This window comes from Hydra vulgaris, chromosome 01, assembly GCF_038396675.1.
Source record: "Hydra vulgaris chromosome 01, alternate assembly HydraT2T_AEP".
Taxonomy (NCBI): domain Eukaryota; kingdom Metazoa; phylum Cnidaria; class Hydrozoa; order Anthoathecata; family Hydridae; genus Hydra; species Hydra vulgaris.
The window spans coordinates 47,052,325-47,072,500 of NC_088920.1; the positions used below are offsets into that span (position 1 = coordinate 47,052,325).

At 27.9% G+C, this 20,176-nt stretch overlaps 1 protein-coding gene and 1 long non-coding RNA gene across 6 annotated transcripts in view; one reads left to right on the top strand and one right to left on the bottom strand.

Annotated features, from left to right (window-relative positions):
• LOC100208931 (intermembrane lipid transfer protein VPS13D) overlaps positions 1-20,176 on the top strand; it is a 241,165-nt gene that overhangs the window by 75,210 nt on the left and 145,779 nt on the right. For 3 of the 5 annotated variants that reach the window (XM_065788385.1, XM_065788387.1, XM_065788389.1), the window contains exons 2-3: positions 11,123-11,256; positions 17,029-17,106. In XM_065788385.1, the coding sequence (XP_065644457.1) occupies positions 11,166-11,256; positions 17,029-17,106 (169 nt within the window). In that variant the 5' untranslated portion in view covers positions 11,123-11,165. Of the gene's footprint in view, positions 1-11,109; positions 11,257-17,028; positions 17,107-20,176 lie in introns of those variants that run through there. The other 2 variants (XM_065788386.1, XM_065788388.1) reach the window with 1 other exon arrangement.
• On the bottom strand, positions 111-2,910 carry LOC136074888 (uncharacterized). The gene is made up of 4 exons (XR_010635531.1): positions 2,736-2,910; positions 768-982; positions 548-602; positions 111-256 (listed from the first exon to the last, which is right to left on the bottom strand). It is a non-coding gene; the product is annotated as an uncharacterized LOC136074888 (long non-coding RNA).

Here is a 20,176-nt window from a genome sequence, read left to right on the forward strand (position 1 = left end):
TGATTTCATAATAACACAGGAAACCAAACTTGTTGTAATAATCATTATAATAACATTAAAATATTTGTATAAATTATACACATATTAAAAAATATTAATGTTTTTTTCGACTGTTTAGCATCCTTACGAATATCGAGTCCTTAGTTTGCTTGAGAGGAGCTTTGACGTTCGAACGCTACTCATTATACTATTTGATAGAAATCTCAGAACTTGCATCTTTTACTTGATGAGCTATTAGGCAATGCCATAACTACTGCTAAAATTATATATATATATATATATATATATATATATATATATATATATATATATATATATATATATATATATATATATATATATATATATATATATACATACATATACATATATATATGTGTGTGTATATATATAATAGAAATTAAAATAGTGCAAAACCAGTAAAAGTCCTTTGTACAACTTTAATATAATCTACATCTATAAGAAATAACAAAAAAATAAAAAAATATATGTACATAATATTATATACAATAAATGTAAAAAATAATAAATCAAAATGATGTAATACCTGCATAAACATGGAGACAAAGAATCACGACATTTTTTCTCAAATCATATCTAAACTGAAAATTATTGAATAATAGTATCACTGCAAACATAAAAGTTAACTTGCATCAAAATTCCTTTATACAAATATTAGTGGAAATCAAACTGAAAAAAAAGTCTTTCTAAGTCTGTTGTGAAATAATGTTTTTTATTAAGATTATTTTCATATTAACTATTATTACCTCGAACAGAAAAAATTTCTTTTGCATTGTCATTATCATTATCATTGTCATTATCACTCTCATATTGTCGTCATAACAAACACTTCAACAATCATTTGAAACATTACTGGATTACAAAATATTTTTCTAATCACAACTTTCAACATAAATTTCTTTTATATCAGCTTGCTTTCTAACTCTTCTTCTATTTGTTATATGTGAAGCAGCAATCTAAACTATTAGTGAAATAAAACTTAGTAAAACAAAATAATCCATCAAAATTGTTTTAGCAGATTTGCAGTTTATATATATAGGCATTTTTTAGCGGTTCATTGGAGTTTTGCTCATGGATTACTTAGTGGACCATTAGTGGTATCCACATAAAATGGCAAGTTGATCACTTTCCGATATGTTATTAGTTGTTAGTCATCGGCCTGACACTTTTGTTCGCTTCCTCTAATGGTCCACTAACTGTTGAGTAAAACTACAGTGGTCCACTCAAAATTACTATATAGGTTCACTGAAATTCCGCTATAGAATGCTTGCTGGAAATGTATTTATATTTTTTGATATTATTTATTTTTTAATATTAATACTATTTAATTCTTATTTAATTCTATTAATAATATAGATATTAATAATAATATAAAAAAAAAACTTGTTGTGAATTAACAAAAAGACACTTGTTGTGAATATACCCACTGCCTTTAGTTGTCAAAAAGCTCTCAGTGTTCTAATCTAGTTTAAAAAATCTAATTACACGTTTAGTTAGACTAATTTAGTCAACTTTGGTTAATTATTACAAATTGTATCGATTTTTTTTTTAATTTCTATTGTATTGAACATTTTAATAAAAATAAAGCTGCAGAGTATTTTAGTTTTTTAAAATACTGTTGAAAATGGAAACTTCTTTCATGTTGCTAAATGCTTTTAAAAATTTTGTGAAAGTCATGTTATGTACAAGCAAACGGGATTTATCAGCAAAAGTTGTATCACTAATAAACGCCATATTAGAGCCTTTATGTCGAACATTAGTACCAATAAGTAGGTTAGTACCAATAATCCATAAGTCCATGTTTATTTACACTTAGTTGAAAGTATGCCTCTAAATTTACAGTCCAAACTTTTGATAAAACATTAAACTCTGTTTAGCTAAATATATCAAATCTTAGAACTTATTAGATAAGACTAAGGCATAGTTAGAATAGATAACTAATCTAACTTTTTTTTAGAATATAAACTTCTACTTTGTTCGTTTAAACTTCTGCTTTGTTCGTTTAAACTTAAAACTTGTTTGTTTACATTAATAGTGTTGCTATAAATGAAAATAATATTTTTCTTGTTTTAGTAAAAGTAAAATCTTTAACTAAATAGCAAACTTCTTCTATAATTAGTTGGTTAAAGTAATCTAAGAAACAATATTACACATAATACAATAAATCCATGCATTTTTTACTGAGCTCTTTAGAGCTCAGTAAATAATGAGACCCCATCACCCATAAAATTACGTCAACATTTGATAACTTTTTTTTTGTATAATCCTTTTTTGTTTGGTCAGCAGACTAACCAACAACAACTTTGAAAAAATAGGTATGAAGAAAAAAATCATTCAAGCGGTTGTTATTTTTGCAGCATTAATGTTTCTAGTAACTTCAAAAATTAGAAGTTAATTTAAGGGTCACATTATGAGATCACAAAAATTTCGCTAACCGACTTGAACTTATTTTTTTATTTGATGGTGCTACACAAGATAAGGAATTATAATAATAATAATAATAAAAATAAATAAAATCAAATGAAACTCTCGCGGCATTAGCTGAAAAAAAACAAACAATTATGACAAAAAATTAGTTTTTGCGTACTTTTTAAACATGATATTTCGACAGGCCAAAAATTTTTACTATAACCTATTTTTTCATTTTTTTGTTCTGAATTCCCAATAAGCAATAATCAAGTAAAATACGCGTTGAAAAGTATAATTTGTCTTACTTTGAAACCCAATGTTTAGAAAACCAATAAATTTTTTCCAAATATTGTTTTTTGGAATACCTTCTAATATGAATAATTCCAACATACTAAAGAAATTGCAAGTTTAAAGACGGTTTTCTTACGGATTACAAGGATTCTTACAGAAAGGTGCTTTTAACTTTAGCTAATCAGCCAATAAAACATGGGTTTTCTGTTGCTACGACATTTAAGTTTGTTGACAATGAGGTTTTACTGTGCAGTTTTAAAAGTCAACTGAGTAATCCCAGCGGGCATTTGTTTTTAAAAGTTACGTTCTAAATGTATTTTAAATGTCTTTTAAACGTCTTCTAAATATTCTTAAGTAAAGAATGTTTAAAAAACATTTAAAAAATGTTTAAAATACATTTAAAACGTAACTTTAAAAAACAAATGCCCGTAGGAATGAGTTCGAATGTTCTCTAAAAAATTTAAAAACAGTTGTTTTCAAAAAATTGGTTTAAATGATATTCCCTATTTTAAAACATAATTCATGCTATATTGTGAGAGAGTTGTGGGTAATATAAAAAACTGAAAATAACACCTTAGTTTCAACACCCTAAAATACATAAAGTTAAGGGCTAGCGCAAGAAAGTCCGCACTCTAGTTATACTAAATCACGCGTAAGTTATTTTTAATTTATGAGAATTGTTGAAAGATAAATTTTGTTTTATAAATAACAGTTGTTTAAAAAAATGTTAAAAGTGATTAAAAAAACTTTTATAGTATAATGATACAAGAAGAAAATAGGTATAAGTGTGCGTGTGTAGTAGTGGTGGTGGTGGTAGTGAGGGGGGAGGGTTGAATCCCCAAAGATAATCATGTTCAACTTATAATTGATTTTTTCAGGAGTATTGTTGACTAGTCTGCATTTGACATATTTTAGTCCGCAGATTTTGAGTTGTAAGGATTTTTTTTCTTCTCAAGAAACCAGTCAGCGCATTTAAAGGATTTACCCTCACTTATTTTATTCCTAAAATTGCCCCTGTGTACAAGCATACGTATTCGCTGAAAAATATTTTTTATTTATTTATTATTTATTCACTTTTTATTATTATTGTTCATTTTATTTTATTCTTTTTTATCATTATATCATGTCTATCATCTCTAAAAATAGTTCTTAATTTTTTAAAATTTTAAAAACTTTAAAGTGAAATCATTTTAACTAAAATAAAATTCTAAGCAACCTGATGCTTGACACAAACTCATAATTCGACTTCAATACATTTTTCTTAAAAATGAATTGAAGTCGAATTATGAGTTAATAAGTGTTTATATACATTCGTGTTTCTAAGGTTGAAATATTTGCTCAATTTTAACTTTTTTAAATTGTGTCATGTTTTAGGGTATTAAAAATTGAAATCTTTTATTTTGGTTTATTATATGGTAGATTCAAAAATACATTCGATATAAACATGTTAAAATATCAAAAGTTTTAAAATTTTAAAAAATGAGGTGCTTAAGCACTAAGTTAAAATTTTTGATCAAAATGTAGTTAGTTCAAAATCAATTTTATGGGTGGTGTTTCAACCAGTTTATATAGAATTACATTTAATTTTTTCCCAGACATATATACACTTATACATGTCTGTGAAAATCTATTGGTGCTAAATGTGCTCTAGGAAAATTTAGTGAATGATGCAGCCAGGGCCGGTGCGAGAAGGTGTCACAAGGAGGAGAGGTGGTGGTGCCGTTGCTACTTTTGCCGACAAAAATAAATAAAAAAAAAGGTCTCCTTTTTTGAAATTTGCCGACTAACTTGTCTAAAAGGGTCAAATTTTCAAAAAATTGTTAATAAGGGGGGGGGGGAGATGTATCCGCCCTACACGCACACCCCCTTCCTTCACGACGGCCTAAGTTATGACCGCACCTTATGAAACTTTTTTGAATTTTTTAGTTATAAAATTTTAGACATTGTCAAAATTCCACGTTTAATTATATTTATGCTTGTTTCAAATGAGAATCTTTTGCAAAAAAGCAAGATGATAGAAGCCTAGGAACAAAAATATTTTAACAGAGTTACCACCGTTAGCCCAAATGAAAGAGCGATGTGTTTTTAAAATATTTTAATTTACTATCTTATACTAAGTTTCAATTTATCAATAAGTTTTAAATTTTATTTAAATATCGTTAAACGTTCGATCATGTAAAATTTACAACCCCTGCATTTTAATGGAGGTGAAAACTTTGCATGTTCAAAAACTATCGAAATCTAAAAGATAATTTGATTATGAATTTGAATTAAAAATTAGGTAGTAAATCAAAAGATTTTAGTAACTAATTGCTTTAGGATTTGGGGTAGAGGATAAACTTTTTTGGTATTTTTGTTCCCAGGCCAGGCATTATCTTTAAGTACAAAATCTAAAAATAAAACTTAAATAATTTCCAAAAGAAGTTACAAATCCCTTGTACTAGAAAAAGTAGATGTAAAGATGAACAAGATGAAAATGATGGTGACACATTAGATGATGACATCGATATTGATCATTTTAATAAAAACTTGAAAATGGATGTTCTAAAAATCATCAAGTTTAAAGTTGATGATTGGAATAAAAAATGATAATAAAGAAAAAATTTCTATTCAAAAAATGAAAATAACTTTCCAAAATATTTATGAAAAAAAAAATTATTTATCGTGATTTAAAAAATAAAATCTACTTATCCGATCTGTTAAAGAAACTTAGAGGGGGTGGTGTGCAAATGACTACTTCCCTTAATAAACTTGAGCACCTGTTTATTTTAGCTATGAGTATTTTTAAATTTAGATTACTTTAAATTAAGTTTTGATAGAGTACCTCTAACTTTAAACAATTTTTTGGTGCTGAAAACAAATCCTCCTTCCCCTGTAGAAAATATCTTATGAGCGCCTGTTCTACAAAGTTATGTTTCTCTAAAACTAAAGATCAAAATTATGTGAAATTTTGAACATTTACTATATGAATTTTTCGAAAATGATAATAATTTTGTGCAGGTAATACGAAAATAATTTTGGCAACCATTTTGTATGTAACGGTCAAAATTAAAATTAATTTTTTAATTTAACACATAACTTGAAGTTTTATATCCATTTTATATCCATTTTATATCCATTTTATATATATTTTATATTTTTATATATTTTATATCAAGGTTTATATCCATTTCAAACTTTTTTTTTTTTTTTTTTTGTTGACAAACTTGCAAGCTTGTGAATGAAAAAAAAAAATTAAATGATTAAAATATATAACTCGCATAACTAAAGAAAAAATCTATTATTTACTTATTTAAATTTTTTTTTTTATTATGCAATTTTTGAATCTGGAGCAATTCCTTTAATAAATCGTCCAACAAGAATAACAAAAAATTCAGCAACTTTGCTGGATAATATTATTTCCACCGACTTGTTCAACAGTGATATAAAATTGGGCATCTTAAAAACAGATATTTCAGATCACTTTCCTATTTTTCTAATCATAAACACTGACCAACCGCCTAAACAAAAATTAAATAAAGTTATAAAAAAACGTTTTTTTAAACCATCCAATATTGAGTCTTTCAAAAATCAGCTCTCATTATTACATTGGAAACACTTAAATTTTAATGAAAACGCAAACAACTTTTATAAAAAGTTCTTTCAAACATTCACCTCTGTTTACGAATCAAATTTCCCAATTGATACAATTACATTAAAAACAAAATACCTTAATAATCCCTGGATTACCAAAGGATTCACAAAATCATCCAAAACTAAACAAAAGCTATAAATAAAATATCTGAAGACAAAAACACCAGCTAGCGAAAAAATTTACAAAGATTACAAAAATCTTTTCGAAAAAATCCGGAAAAACTTAAAAAAAACTTACTATTCAGAATTAATTAGTAAGGTAAAATGACTCAAAAAGCACTTGGCAAGTATTGAAAGAAATTACTGAAAAACACAAAATATGCTCAAGCTCTTTGCCACAAATGCTTAAAGTCGATAACAATAGCTTGTATGAACCACAAATAATAGCATGAATTAAATAAATATTTCACTGAAATTGGATCAACTTTGTCAAGTAAAATACCAAAAACCCAAATCTCATTTTATGATTTTTTGATACCTATTGATAAAGATATTTGCTCTGAAGAATTATCTGCCGAACTATCATATGATGAGTTTGAAAAAGCTTTCAAATCTTTAAAAAAAAATAAAGCACCTGGTGCAGATGAAATAAACGGAAATATTGTTATAGATTGCTACGAACAATTAGAAAATATTCTTTTTAAAATTTTCAGAGCACCTATTCATCAAGGCATTTTTCCTGAACGTTTAAAACTTGCCAGGGTTACTCCTATCCATAAAAAAGGCGACAGATCCAATATCAGTAATTATCGTCCCATCTCTGTTCTTTCCATATTTTCTAAAATTTTAGAAAGAATTATCTCCAACAGAGTATACAATTATTTTAATTACAACAACTTATTTCATAACAATCAGTATGGTTTCAGAAAAGGGAGTTCAACTGAACATGCCATTATTCAATTTATGAATAACATCTCTGAATCTTATGAAAAATCTCAATATACGCTAGGTGTTTTTATTGACCTATCAAAAGCCTTTGATACGGTCGATCATCACATTTTAATCTAAAAAATTAAACACTATGGTTTAAACAATAAAATCTTAAAATGGTTTGAAAGCTATTTAACAAATCGAAAACAACTTGTGTATAGTAATGATGGTCAGCAAAATGAACCCCTAAGCATACCTGCGGTGTCCCACAAAGTTCTATTCTCGGACCACTACTATTTTTAATCTATGTAAACGACTTAAACAAAGCTTCCAAATTGAAAAGTATAATGTTCCCTGATGATATTAATCTTTTCTTATCCCATACTGATATTTATGAGTTCTTTTCAACAACCAACAAAGAACTCAATCGCATTTCTAATTGGTTCAAAGCTAATAAATTAACTTTAAATATTAACAAAACAAAACGGATTATCTTTCACTCCTGCGCAAAAAAACGTTTTTTACCAAGTAATATGCCTCAAATCTATATTGATGAAACGATAATAAAAAGAGATACTGTTATAAAATTTTTAGTTGTTTATCTTGATGAGAATATTAAATGGAGAAAACATATTGATCATGTAAGCACAAAAGTTTCTAAAAACATTGGCATTTTATACAAAGCCCGAAATTATCTAAACAAAAAAAACCTAACCCAACTCTATTATTCATTTATACACAATTATATAAATTATGCAATCATCGCCTGGGGAAGTACGGATAAAAGTAAATTACAACATCTTTATCGCCGTCAGAATCATGCAATCCGCATAGTTAACTATGCAGATCGCTTTTCAAATTCAAAATACTTTTTTGATTATACGAAGGTTCTAGATGTTTATAAACTGAACATATTTAATGTCTTATGTTTTACTTTTATATGGAAAAAAGATTTATCTTTATTTTTTTTTTCTTTAAAACCAATAAATAAGTACACATTAAGAAATAATAGTTTTTTAAATGAACCTTTTTGTAGAACAAAGTTCAATCAATTTTGTATTTTATATCGTGCACCCCCATCTGTGGAATAAAATTGTATTATCAAATTTGGATCCTTCTATTACTCTTGCTGTTTTTAAAATTAAGTTAAAAAAATTCATTCTCTCTATGGACAACATTCTAAAATTCTACTAAAAATGTATTTGTTAAATCTTCAGCTCATTATATATTAAAATGTGTTGTATCTTTGCATAATGTAAATACGCTAAATTTTTAATATATATATATGCTATGAATAAATATTTTTACTTTTTAAGGTTCTGATAATATGATCCATATGATCTTCTTTCGGATACCTAGCTTTATATTGTAAGTACGCTGAATTGTAACCTTTGCGTAATTGTATTACGACTTATGTTTATGTATTACGACTTATATAACACGACTATGTGTACGCTGAGTTGTATTATTGCGTTCGGATACCTAGCTTTATATTGTAAGTACGCTGAATTGTAACCTTTGCGTAATTGTATTTCGACTTAAGTTTATGTATTACGAATTATGTAACACGACTAACATTGAAAACTAATAAAAAAAAAAAAAAAAAAAATTTTAGATAATAATTTTAGGAAGGTTTTCTAGGCGGGCGCGCTCGGGCGGAGGGGAGGAGGTCTTGTGTTTCCATATTTTCTTACTAGACACGCCACCGGTTCTAGGTATTTTAAGACTTAAATTTTAAAGTCTCAAAATTTTAATGTTGGTACTTTTGTATGAAGAACATTAAATCTTTAATATTTTTAACAAATGTTATTATTACAAAGCACCGGAGGCGCTTTTCTAAAGCCCTTGATTTTTGTTTAATGATCCAAACATTTATAGTGTAACACACAGAGTTTATGAAGAAACAATCCAATCAGTGTTAAACTAAAATATGAACATTTATTTTCGCAATTAACAAAATGAAAATAATAATAATAATAATAATAATAATAATAATATTTATTATAAAGACACTCGCATTCATTAAACACAAAAAATTCATTATAATATGCACTTATTTGAAGAAATTACATAAAAATTTTTTAATTTAGTCATTTCAGATAAGTACATATTACTAGCAATACTTATTACATACCTGCATTTAATAAAGTATTCATTAAAAAATATTTGTATCTTTAAACATAGAGCATATTCATTATTGTTATTGATATTTTTGTTGCTTGTTTTTGTTGTTAATGTTGTTAATGTTCTTATTTTTTCTTTCTTATTTATATCTTTTTTATTATTGTTACTATTAGAATTAATATTATTATGCTATAAGTAACAAAAACACTCACATTGGCGAAGGTAGCTTTGTAAAAAGTATTTTCTAATTTTTCTACCCGCGATCCTTTTGTGTTGAGAAGAATTATAAAATACTTTCTACAAAGCTACTGTTGCCAACATAAGAGTGTGTGTTACTTATGGCATAATAATAGTAATTGTAATAGTGACAATAATAATATTGTATTACAATATTATTATTGTATACTTATTATTATTGTATATAATATTGTATACTTATTATTATTGTATACAATATTATTATTGATACTTACAATTTGTAAGTATCAACTTTTAATTTCAAGTATTTGCTTTAATTTAAAAAAACTTATGCTAAATAACTATTGTTATCAATATTAATTTAGTTTCCATAAAGCTTATAGTAAATAACTTATAGTAATTAACTTTAATGGTAATAAAAAAAACTTATGGTAATTAACTATTGTCAATAGTTAATTAACATAAGTTTTTTAAAAATTAAAACAGGTACTTATAGTTATAAAGTGATATATATATATATATATATATATATATATATATATATATATATATATATATATATATATATATATATGTATACATATATATATATGTATATATATATATATATATATATATATATATATATATATATATATATATGTATATATATATATATATATATGTATATATATATATATATATATATATATATATATATATATATATATATATATATATATATAAAAATTTTATATATTTAAATAAATTTTACTAAGATAAGACAAAATTTCAAGATAACATAAAGTCAATTTACTCTCAGCCAAAATGATAAGCTAAGCATAATGTTAGTAAATTTTATGCACAACTTTTATGCATCAAGTTTTTAATTCTTTTAAACTATAGTGGCAAAACAAACTTAAATGTTATATATGTATTAAATGTGATAATAATGTTAATGTTAGATTATCTTTAGCAAAGTTAAGGTTTTTTTTTAATAATTTCTTTTTATATTAGAAAAAATAAGTTTTTTTAAAATTTTTTATTCAGGTACTCCAAGAAGTCCCTACGGTCTTATCACAGAGCATCGGGGATGAGCATTTAATTGAAGGTTCAGGCCTCCTTCCTAACTAATGTCACAAAACTTGTCCATAGGTGGGATTTGGGAACCAAAGCTCCTTTGTTTCTGAGGCAAGTGAGCTACCACTGCGCCATTTGCCTCAGAACTAACGGCTGCTCAACTTTAAAGATGTATAGATAATACAATGTTATGAGACCCAATAGTTTATTGCTATTTATTATATATAAAATTGTTTTTTAATTTATTAACTTTTTGCTGTTTATCAAATGTTGCAATGGTATTAAATTAAAAAGTTATATAATCTATAAAGGTTAAAAAATTGGTAAGTAACTAAAAGTTTTAACGGTTTCAATCCTCATTTTTTTAAACCCACTGAATTTTCTAAAATTGAAAAAATCACTGAAAATAAAAAAATCCTTTTTTAAACCCACTGAATTTATTTGTGTAATTAATCCCCAACCCATTTTTTTAATTCTGTGCTAGATGTACAGTAAAAGTTTTTCTTTCTTTCTGGAGAAAAGTAAAAATAAGTTGCTATTTGCTATGCAAATAAAAGATAATGTTACAGTCGTTAGCTGTGTGGTTATTAAAAACATATGTTGGTGAATATATTGAAAACCTTAATCCTGATCAATTAACAATTGGATATGGTAAGAATTTCATTTATATATATATATATATATATATATATATATATATATATATATATATATATATATATATATATATTTATTTATTTTTAAATAGCCTGAAATAGCAAAATATTTATGTGTATACATTGTGTATACATTGACTTATCCATTGACTTATCCTGAAAGATTTTGCTGAATGATGAGTTAAATGAGAATGAGTTTTAGTTGATGCAACCATGATAGTATTTGTAGAAAAGAGAAAGAAATGCAACTTTACAACAATGGGAAAGATGGGAAAGAGTCTCAAGCTTAGCAGATAGAGCAGGTCCAACTACCTTTACAATACGTTTTTAGACCTTGTCATGAAGAGAAAGAGCATCATAAGAAGAACCAACCAAATATTGCAACAGTATTCCATACAGGGATGAATAAGATATTTATTCATCCCTGTATGGAATATTCATCATAATAAGATAATGGAATCAGGAGAGAGAAAATGGAGAGGACGATAAAGAGAAGCAACCTTAGCAGACGCTAATTTAGCAATCAATTGTATATATGGTTTCCATAAAAAGTCATTAGTAAACGATAATCAAAGAAGAGGGTTGCCATTCATTAATATAAGAATGTTGACAGTATTGCGATAGCTGTTTGCAGTAAATAACTTTTTATTGGAGGTTTATTGGAGTTGAAGTTTACAAGCCACTGTGAACTCCAATCTGTTACAGAAGTGATATCAGGTTCAAGAATCTGCTGCATGCTGCAATATTTAAACAAGTCTAAAATCATTTAAGCGGTAAGATAAAAGAAGTAATTAATGTTATAAAAACCACTTATGAAGTTTGAAAGATAATTACATAAAAAAGTTTGCATGATAATTACATTTGGTATTTGCGTTATTTACAAATGTAATAACTTTAGAAAAAACAACGAAACATTTAAAAAAAAAATTATTTATCATCTTGCAGGCCTTGTTATGAGATTTCATTGTGTAACGGAAAAGTGTAACTTGATAAAAGTAATTTTACGCAATAAAGATGATTACATCGCTAAAAGTTTAATTAGTTTTAGTTTCGTATTTTAAAGTACATTCAGTTGCGTATTTTAAAGTACTTCATTGTAATTAAATTTAAAACCGCATTAAAAATTGTTGCCTTATTCAACCGAAGACTTCTCAAAATAAAATTGTAATTAAATGTAGGTTACAACTTTTCTGCTTTGTGTTTTTTTTTTAAATTTTCATTAAAGTATTTTGTTTTTATTTACCGTGAAACCTAATATATTTTTACTATTTCTTACTAAATCCAAAAAAAAAAAAATAGTATTTAATAACATTTTCTAATATCAGTATAATTTTGAAATTTTCATATCTTATATTTATAGCACTAGTATTAGTTTTGTTTTTAAAAAAATACAAATATAAGTTAGGCTTTTAAAGCATTTACTTATTGATCATGTTATTTTTATTCGGTTATAAAAGTTTGGTTCGTTTTATAAAATATATAATAACATTCTTCTACATAAAAATTAACTGCAAAGGGAAAACCCAAACTTAACGTTTATAACTATAGTTTAAGTCATTACCTTCAAAAGCGCATTAATCAGACCTGCATTGTTTGTTTTTTTTTAATTTAAAGAGCCAACTTACCTTTGAGAAAAAAAAGAAATGGTGTTAAAAATTATAAAGTTTTTTGCAAATATCTCAATAAATAGTTTGTTCTGAAAAGTTTAACATGAAACTTATTTTTCAAGGATTTCTTATGACATGAACACAACTTGTCTTGGCACATGGGGATTACTTTAACGTTCAAAATATAAATAAAAATTATCAACTTTTTTTTTAACATTTTGGCTTAACAAAATCTTCACATACTACTCATAAACTAGTTAATCATTTCTATTCGATGTTCATTCTATATTCAATTCAACAAGTTAATGAGAAAGAAAAAACTTTTGTTAAAAAGCAATTTCAAAACTGAAATGTAAAATAAAGTTATATGTAATACGAACATTTTAAAGTAACTTGAATTAAATTTATTAAATTTTTTTAAATATTAACATAGTTTGGAAATTTTAGCAGTAAAAAAAATGTAAAGCGGAGCGTTTTAACATTTTTAAAAGAATTTAAATTAAGTTTAAGAAAAATAAATTTATATTTAATGATATTTAATAATAAAATTAATTTAAATTTAATAAGATAAGTTCAAAATAAATTTCTTTAAAAAAACCGAAAATAAGAAAAGTTGATTTAATTAATTAAATTAAAAAAATATTCCACAAACAGCTTAATGTTTTCCACATAAACTATTCTAGAAGACTGTTTAAATAAACTCTAATTTTTGTACTTAAAATTGCCATTTTGTATGTAAAATTCAAATAGCATAACGCTTCTTAAGCATGATCTTGCAAGCGCAAGAATATTTATTTAGACAATTTCTCATAACAAACAATAACAAGTTCTTTTAAAAAAATTAATAAAAAACAAACAATATTATTAGCTGAAAAATAGTTCACGATAAATTTTGTTTTATATTAGTGCCACTTTTGATATTTGATTTTTTTTTGTTTTGTTTGATTTTATCAACAAAAAAAAAAAAAATTATCCAAACTTTAAACCACATCTTATATAGAATTTATTTTTTTATAATTAAAAAAAAAACTTATTTTATGGAATAACTTTATTATGATTTTTTTTTGTTTGAATTTACACTTTAAGCAATATAACTCTTGCAATGTCTTTTGTGAAAAATAATAGTTTAGAAAAATAATATTTTACATCAGCTTTTTTAATTAACAGATGGTGCTATCATCAGTTTACATCAGGTACACAACCCTCGGAATTAGGGTCGGCATTCGGCTATGTCGACCTAACTGCCAACCTAAAAGTGTTTGAGGTCGGCAATTTTTTGCCGACCTTTTGTATCAAATTTATTTTGCCAACCTGCTGCCGACCTCTAAAAGATTAAGGTTGGCAAATTATTGCCAACACCATTTTTCCTAAATCCGAGGGTTGGGTACATCAGCCAACATCAGATACATCAGCTTTTTTATAATTAACAGATGACGCGATATCAAAAAAGTGAAAACAAAAACTTCCTTACAATTTAGAAAAATTTTTGAATTAATAAGTTATTTAAATTTAAAACAATTTGATTTTTTTCTCGGTTTTTCCCCCTCCTTTTCTATTTTTTACAAAAAATTAAATTCCTTGTTAAACATGTTATGACTTACACACTTTATCAAAAATATTCATAAAGTGTACATTTAATTTTTTAAAAGTGCAACGGTATATGATTTTAATAAATGGTACTTGGAAACTTAAATCTTGTCACAAAAAAAAAGCGCTGGTAAAGTAATTAACTTCAGTTTTAGTAAAAGTAATTGGAAATGAAGAAGAGTGTTTGCCTGTAATGGCTTTTGGTTAGAAAAAAATGATTTAATAATTTCAAAAACTTTCTTAAATAAACCATTTGAAAAAAGTTTATGGAGAAGATCAGCTTGTCAAACTTTATTGAAAAATTTAGATATGTCAAGAGCAATAGCTCTTACTTTGCCGCCTAATGCACAATAGAATCTTTCAGTTACAGCAGTTAGCGAGTCAGCCATAGAACAAGAAGACTGAAAACCATATTGATTGTCAGAGAGTAAGTTCTTAAATTCAAAATGGATTGTTAGAAGTTTGCTGATCAATGACTTTGCTAATAATAGCAAATGACTAAATTGCTAAAAAATGGCTCAAAGGCCTTGCTAAAAATAGAGAGAGATGACTAGATTATCTCAGAAGTTAGTCTCTAGCCTAACTTCTTAGATAAAATTGGGAATTTAGTAAAGTGCGAAGCGCTTAGCATCAGACATCATTTTTTATCATCATACATTGATTTCTTACAATAATAAAATGACATTTGTTCTCAAGAAAGTTGTTCTTATGAAAAAGATAAAAAATAATGATTATAATTAGATATAGCAGCTGCACAAGAAGGTAAAAACTATGAAATAGAACGAGGCTTGACTTTAAACCAACAAAAAATTATCAAAACTTGTCTGAATATAGGAGGTTACGTAGCAGGTGCATTTATCAGTGAAGAGGCATCAGCCTAAGTCACAAAGAAAATCACACCAAAAAAAAAAAAAAATTCTACAGTACTTAGGAAACCTTATTACCGCTGGCCTAAGAACCATAAAGGTTTTTGAGTTGTACTCTTATTTGGAGAAAACAAGAGGAGTTGCAAAGCCACTGTAAAGGTGGTACAAGCAAAAATCTATGAGTAGAATCAAGAAGATCCATTTTAAACATAGCTATTTAAAAAGTGCACTAAAAATGTATTTGAAAAACTTTTTTAAAAGTTGGTATAGCATGTCTTTGTAAAATGTGTTCGTTTGTTAAACTTTTGTTTTGTTTCTTATTAGTAAAACTCTAGTTTTGATAAGTCTTTTTTTTGTTTGTTTGTTTTGTTTATGTTAAATCACCTCCATAATGCCAAGAAGATCACTACTGACAAGGAGGCTACTTAATTGTGGTTACAACCCTCTCTCAACTCTATAATTCTGAAACATGAACCTTGATGAACAAGGCCGCTGCGCGGAAAAACAAGTTGAGCGCAGTACTACCAGGAATGTGGTGGGGATTGAGCTTGGAACTTCTTGTTTAAGAAACATGCACTCTACCACTACACCATTTATGTTTCTTCGTATGTTGTTTCTTGACTTTTTAATTGTCATTTATTTCATCTTTATAACATATTTACAATAAAGAAATTATTTTTACAGACTTTTGTCTTTTTCTTTTTCTTTTGTCTAGTCTTTTTGATTTGTCTTTTTAATTGTTTATTAACAGTTTTTTTTTATGTTTATGTTGATCATAAAATATATGATCTTAATTAAATTATTGAATTATTAATCTAAATTATTGTAAATAAACAACAGTAAATAGGTGACTATTTGCTATTGTTTGCTCATCTTTGGTTTAAGCTGTTGAGAGTGAGTTTGTGCTCTTATTTTTGAGCTTCTAGTACTACAGACCTTTTTCAGGGCTGTTGATAATTTCTAACTTTTTATTAATATTAAAAACAACAACTAAAAAACAGCTTTTGAGCATAAGTGATTTTATACTCTCAATGATATTAGATTTACTTGGTTGCAACTCCAGTTTCTCCAAATACTTTACGAATTCTGGCATAATTATATTAATTTAATTTTAAAGTTTTATTATCTCATTTTAATTTTTTGAAAATTTACTTATAAAATTAAATTTTTTTTTACGATTTTAAGTATTTAATTGTAATGTTCCGTACATTTGTATATTACGAACTGTAATATATACTTGCGATGTGTAAACATAATTTGTGTAGTGGTTAAGTTTTTTCTTTGTTATTTCACCTCTCCAAGGCCGAGAAGGCCACTACAGATAAGGAGGCTACTTAATTGTGGTTATAGCCCTCTCACAACTCTATAACTCTGAGACACGAACCTTGGCGAACAAGGCGGCTGTGCGAAGAAATAAGTGGAGCGTGGTACTACCAGGGATGTGGCGGGGATCAAACTCGGAACCTCTCGTTTATAAAGCGAGCGCTCTACTATGACACCACTACTGCACTACTACTAAGTAATAAACATCTCCTCGGAGTCGCGTCTATTATTACTAGCGTTTCGATGAGGATCAGCACTAATAAATAGTTTATCTTGTCAGGCTAACGCCATCATCACTTATGCTTTACCCTGTGACTAACTGGTATTACATACGTTCTGGTATCATATTACAAACATTAGCTTTTTTTTTCTTGATTTTTATAGGTGGTTTAGAGTTAGAAAACTTATTTTTGAAAAAAGATCTTTTCAAGATTTTACAACTTCCATTTTCATTATTACAAGGTAAGCTTTTGTTAATTTAAAATACAAACCATTTTATGTTTAAATTATAACTTCAGAATTTAAATTAATAATTTTTTTGTGCGCGGACTGTTGACTTTTTTTAAATTTTTTAAAATTGTTTTATTTTTTTAATTTACTTCCCCAAGACCAAGAAAGCCACTACAGGCGATGAGGCTACTTAATTGTGGTTATAACCCTCTCTCAACTCTATAACTCCAAAAAATTAACCTTGACGAACAAGGCTGCTGCACAGAGAAATAAGTTAAGCATGGTATTACCAGGAACGTGGTGGGGATTGAACTTGGAACCTCTTGCTTATGGACGAGCGCTCTACCACTACACCTATTATATATATATATATATATATATATATATATATATATATATATATATATATATATATATATATATATATATATATATATATATATATATATATATATATATATATATAGCTAAGAGGTAAACAGATTTTATCTGTTGACCAGCCTCCCACCCCTTCTTCATCTATTAGGATGTATTTTTAATACATTGTTTCTAGTTAAGGATCTTGAATGCTGGATCTTTTTGACTCAATGCATGTGTTTTGCTTATATCTCTGTTTTTATGACTAGGCAACTCATTCTATTATCTTCTAATGAGTGTACAACTCTGAAACTCAGTTTTATGGTTCTGAAGCTGGCTGGTAGTCAGGTTTCCTGAACTCTCTGGTAGCTCTCAGAGAGGCTGATTCCATCAACGGCTAAAAAATATCAAAGTATTAACAGTGCCATGTTGCGCATGGATGGTGTTCCTGTTTGTACTTTTGGTGTGGATTGCGGAGGCCGCATTTGGAGCCCTTTGTTACGGCTTAGGGTTTATTATTAGTAATAAGGCAATTGCTTGGGCTATTAAACAGTGTTCTGAGTACTATCTATGCTTTGAGTCAAGTTCTTCAACAAATTTAAAAATGAATAAAGTACCAAAAACTATAAAACACAAAAAACGATCATAATCATCCACTCATATTCGTGGCATTTGAATTAACTTTACTTCTGTTGAGTCTTATCTCTTGCAAAGTTCACCAGACCTACTTGCTCTTTGTGAGACTAATTTGAATTCAGCTGTCTCATCTTAGTGTTGATGGTTATCTTCCTTTAATTCGTAAAGACTCCAATAGTCACATGCTTGGCCTGGGCATTTACATTCGTAAGAATTAACCCATTTGTCATGAAACTAAGTTTGAATCCACAGACTATTCTTTCATGTGCTTTCGTTTAGCACCACTTCACTCTATTGCCTTTCTATTTGTTCTATATCGCTCTTCTTCATCTCACTCTTGACTGCACTCTTTTTGATGTTATTTCTGATCATATTGACCAAACCCTCTCTCTTTATCCATCAGCTAATATATTTGTTGTTGGTGACTTAGATGCTCACCACTCTGAATGGCTTGGCTCTAGTGTCAGTGATTATGCAGGCATTAAAGTCCACAACTTTTGCCTTTCTCAATCCCTAACCCAAATAGTCAACTTTCCAACTCGCTTTCCAGAAAACCCAAATCATTTACCTTCTCTACTTGACTTATGTCTTGTTTCTGATCCTAGTCAGTGCTCAGTTTCTCCATATTCATCCTTAGGTGCTTCTGATCACAGTTTGATCTCTCTAAAACTAATATCTCATTCTTCTTCATCACCTGAATCCCCCTATTATCATACCTCTTCCAACTACCTTAAAGCTGATTGGGACACTTTCTGTGATATTTTTCATGATGGGCTTTGGGTAGAAATCTTTTGTCTTCCTGTCGACAAATGTGCTTCTTACATAACTTCGTGGATTCAGGCTGGCATGGAATCTTTTGTTCCCTCTCAACAATTCCAGATCAAGCCTCACTCTCCTCCATGGTTTTCCTCACACTGTGCTGCTGCGATTGCCAATCGAAACTGTTACTTACATATCTATCGGCAAAACAGTTCTCCAGAAAACAGACATCTTTTTATTACTGCTAGAAACCATTGTAAAAAGGTTTTGTCTAACGCTAAAGCCCGCTAATCTCAGGTCATGAAATCACTAATCTCACCTCAAAAATTAGGCTCTCGCGACTTCTGGAGACTCTTTAATAATATCAATAATAAGGGGAAATCTTTAATTCCACCTCACTTGTATGGTTAAGACTTTGTCACCTCACCTAAAGACAAGGCCGAATTGTTTGCAAAAACCTTTTCATTAATATCATCTCTTGATTCCACTTGTTGCGTTCTACCTTACATTGCCAACAAACAGGTTGATCCATTGCTTTACATTCGTATTACTCCAGCTTCTGTATCTAAAGTGATTTCTTGCTTTGACTCTTCTACAACTTGTGGCTCGGACAACATACCTGTTATTGTCTTGCAGAAGTGTTCCCCGGAGCCGTCGTCTATACTCTCAAAACTATTCAACAAGTGCTTATCAGAGTCTTGTTTTCCAGCCTGCTGGATAGCGGCATCTGTTTTCCCTATCTTCAAAAATTCTGGAGGGCGATTTGATTCGTCTAACTACCGTCCCAATAGTCTTCTTCCTATCATAAGCAAGCTTTTTGAATCTTTAATTAACAAACTCTTGATTTCTCATCTTGAATCTAATAACTTACTTTCTGACCATCAATATGGATTTCGATCTTCTTGTTCTACAGCTGATTTGCTAACAGTAAGAACCGATAGGTTTTATCGTGCATTAGATAAAGGTGGAGAGGTTAAGGCCATCGCTTATGACATTTCAAAAGCTTTTGATAGAGTTTTGGATGCTGGTCTTCTCCATAAGCTTTCTTCTTATGGTGTATCTGGCAACATCTTTAAGATTATTGAATCCTTCCTTTCCAATCACAGTATAGAAGTTGTCCTCGATATACAGCATTCTTCTTCTTTTTCTGTAACTTCAGGGGTTCCTCAAATTTTAATCCTTGGCCCTATACTCTTTTTAATTTACATTAACGATCTTCCAGATATTCTCACATCTAAGGTGGCATTGTTTGCTGATGGTACTACCATTTATTCTTGTCGTAATATGAAGCAAACACTCTCTGATTGCTTGGAGGGGGCATTTGAGCTTG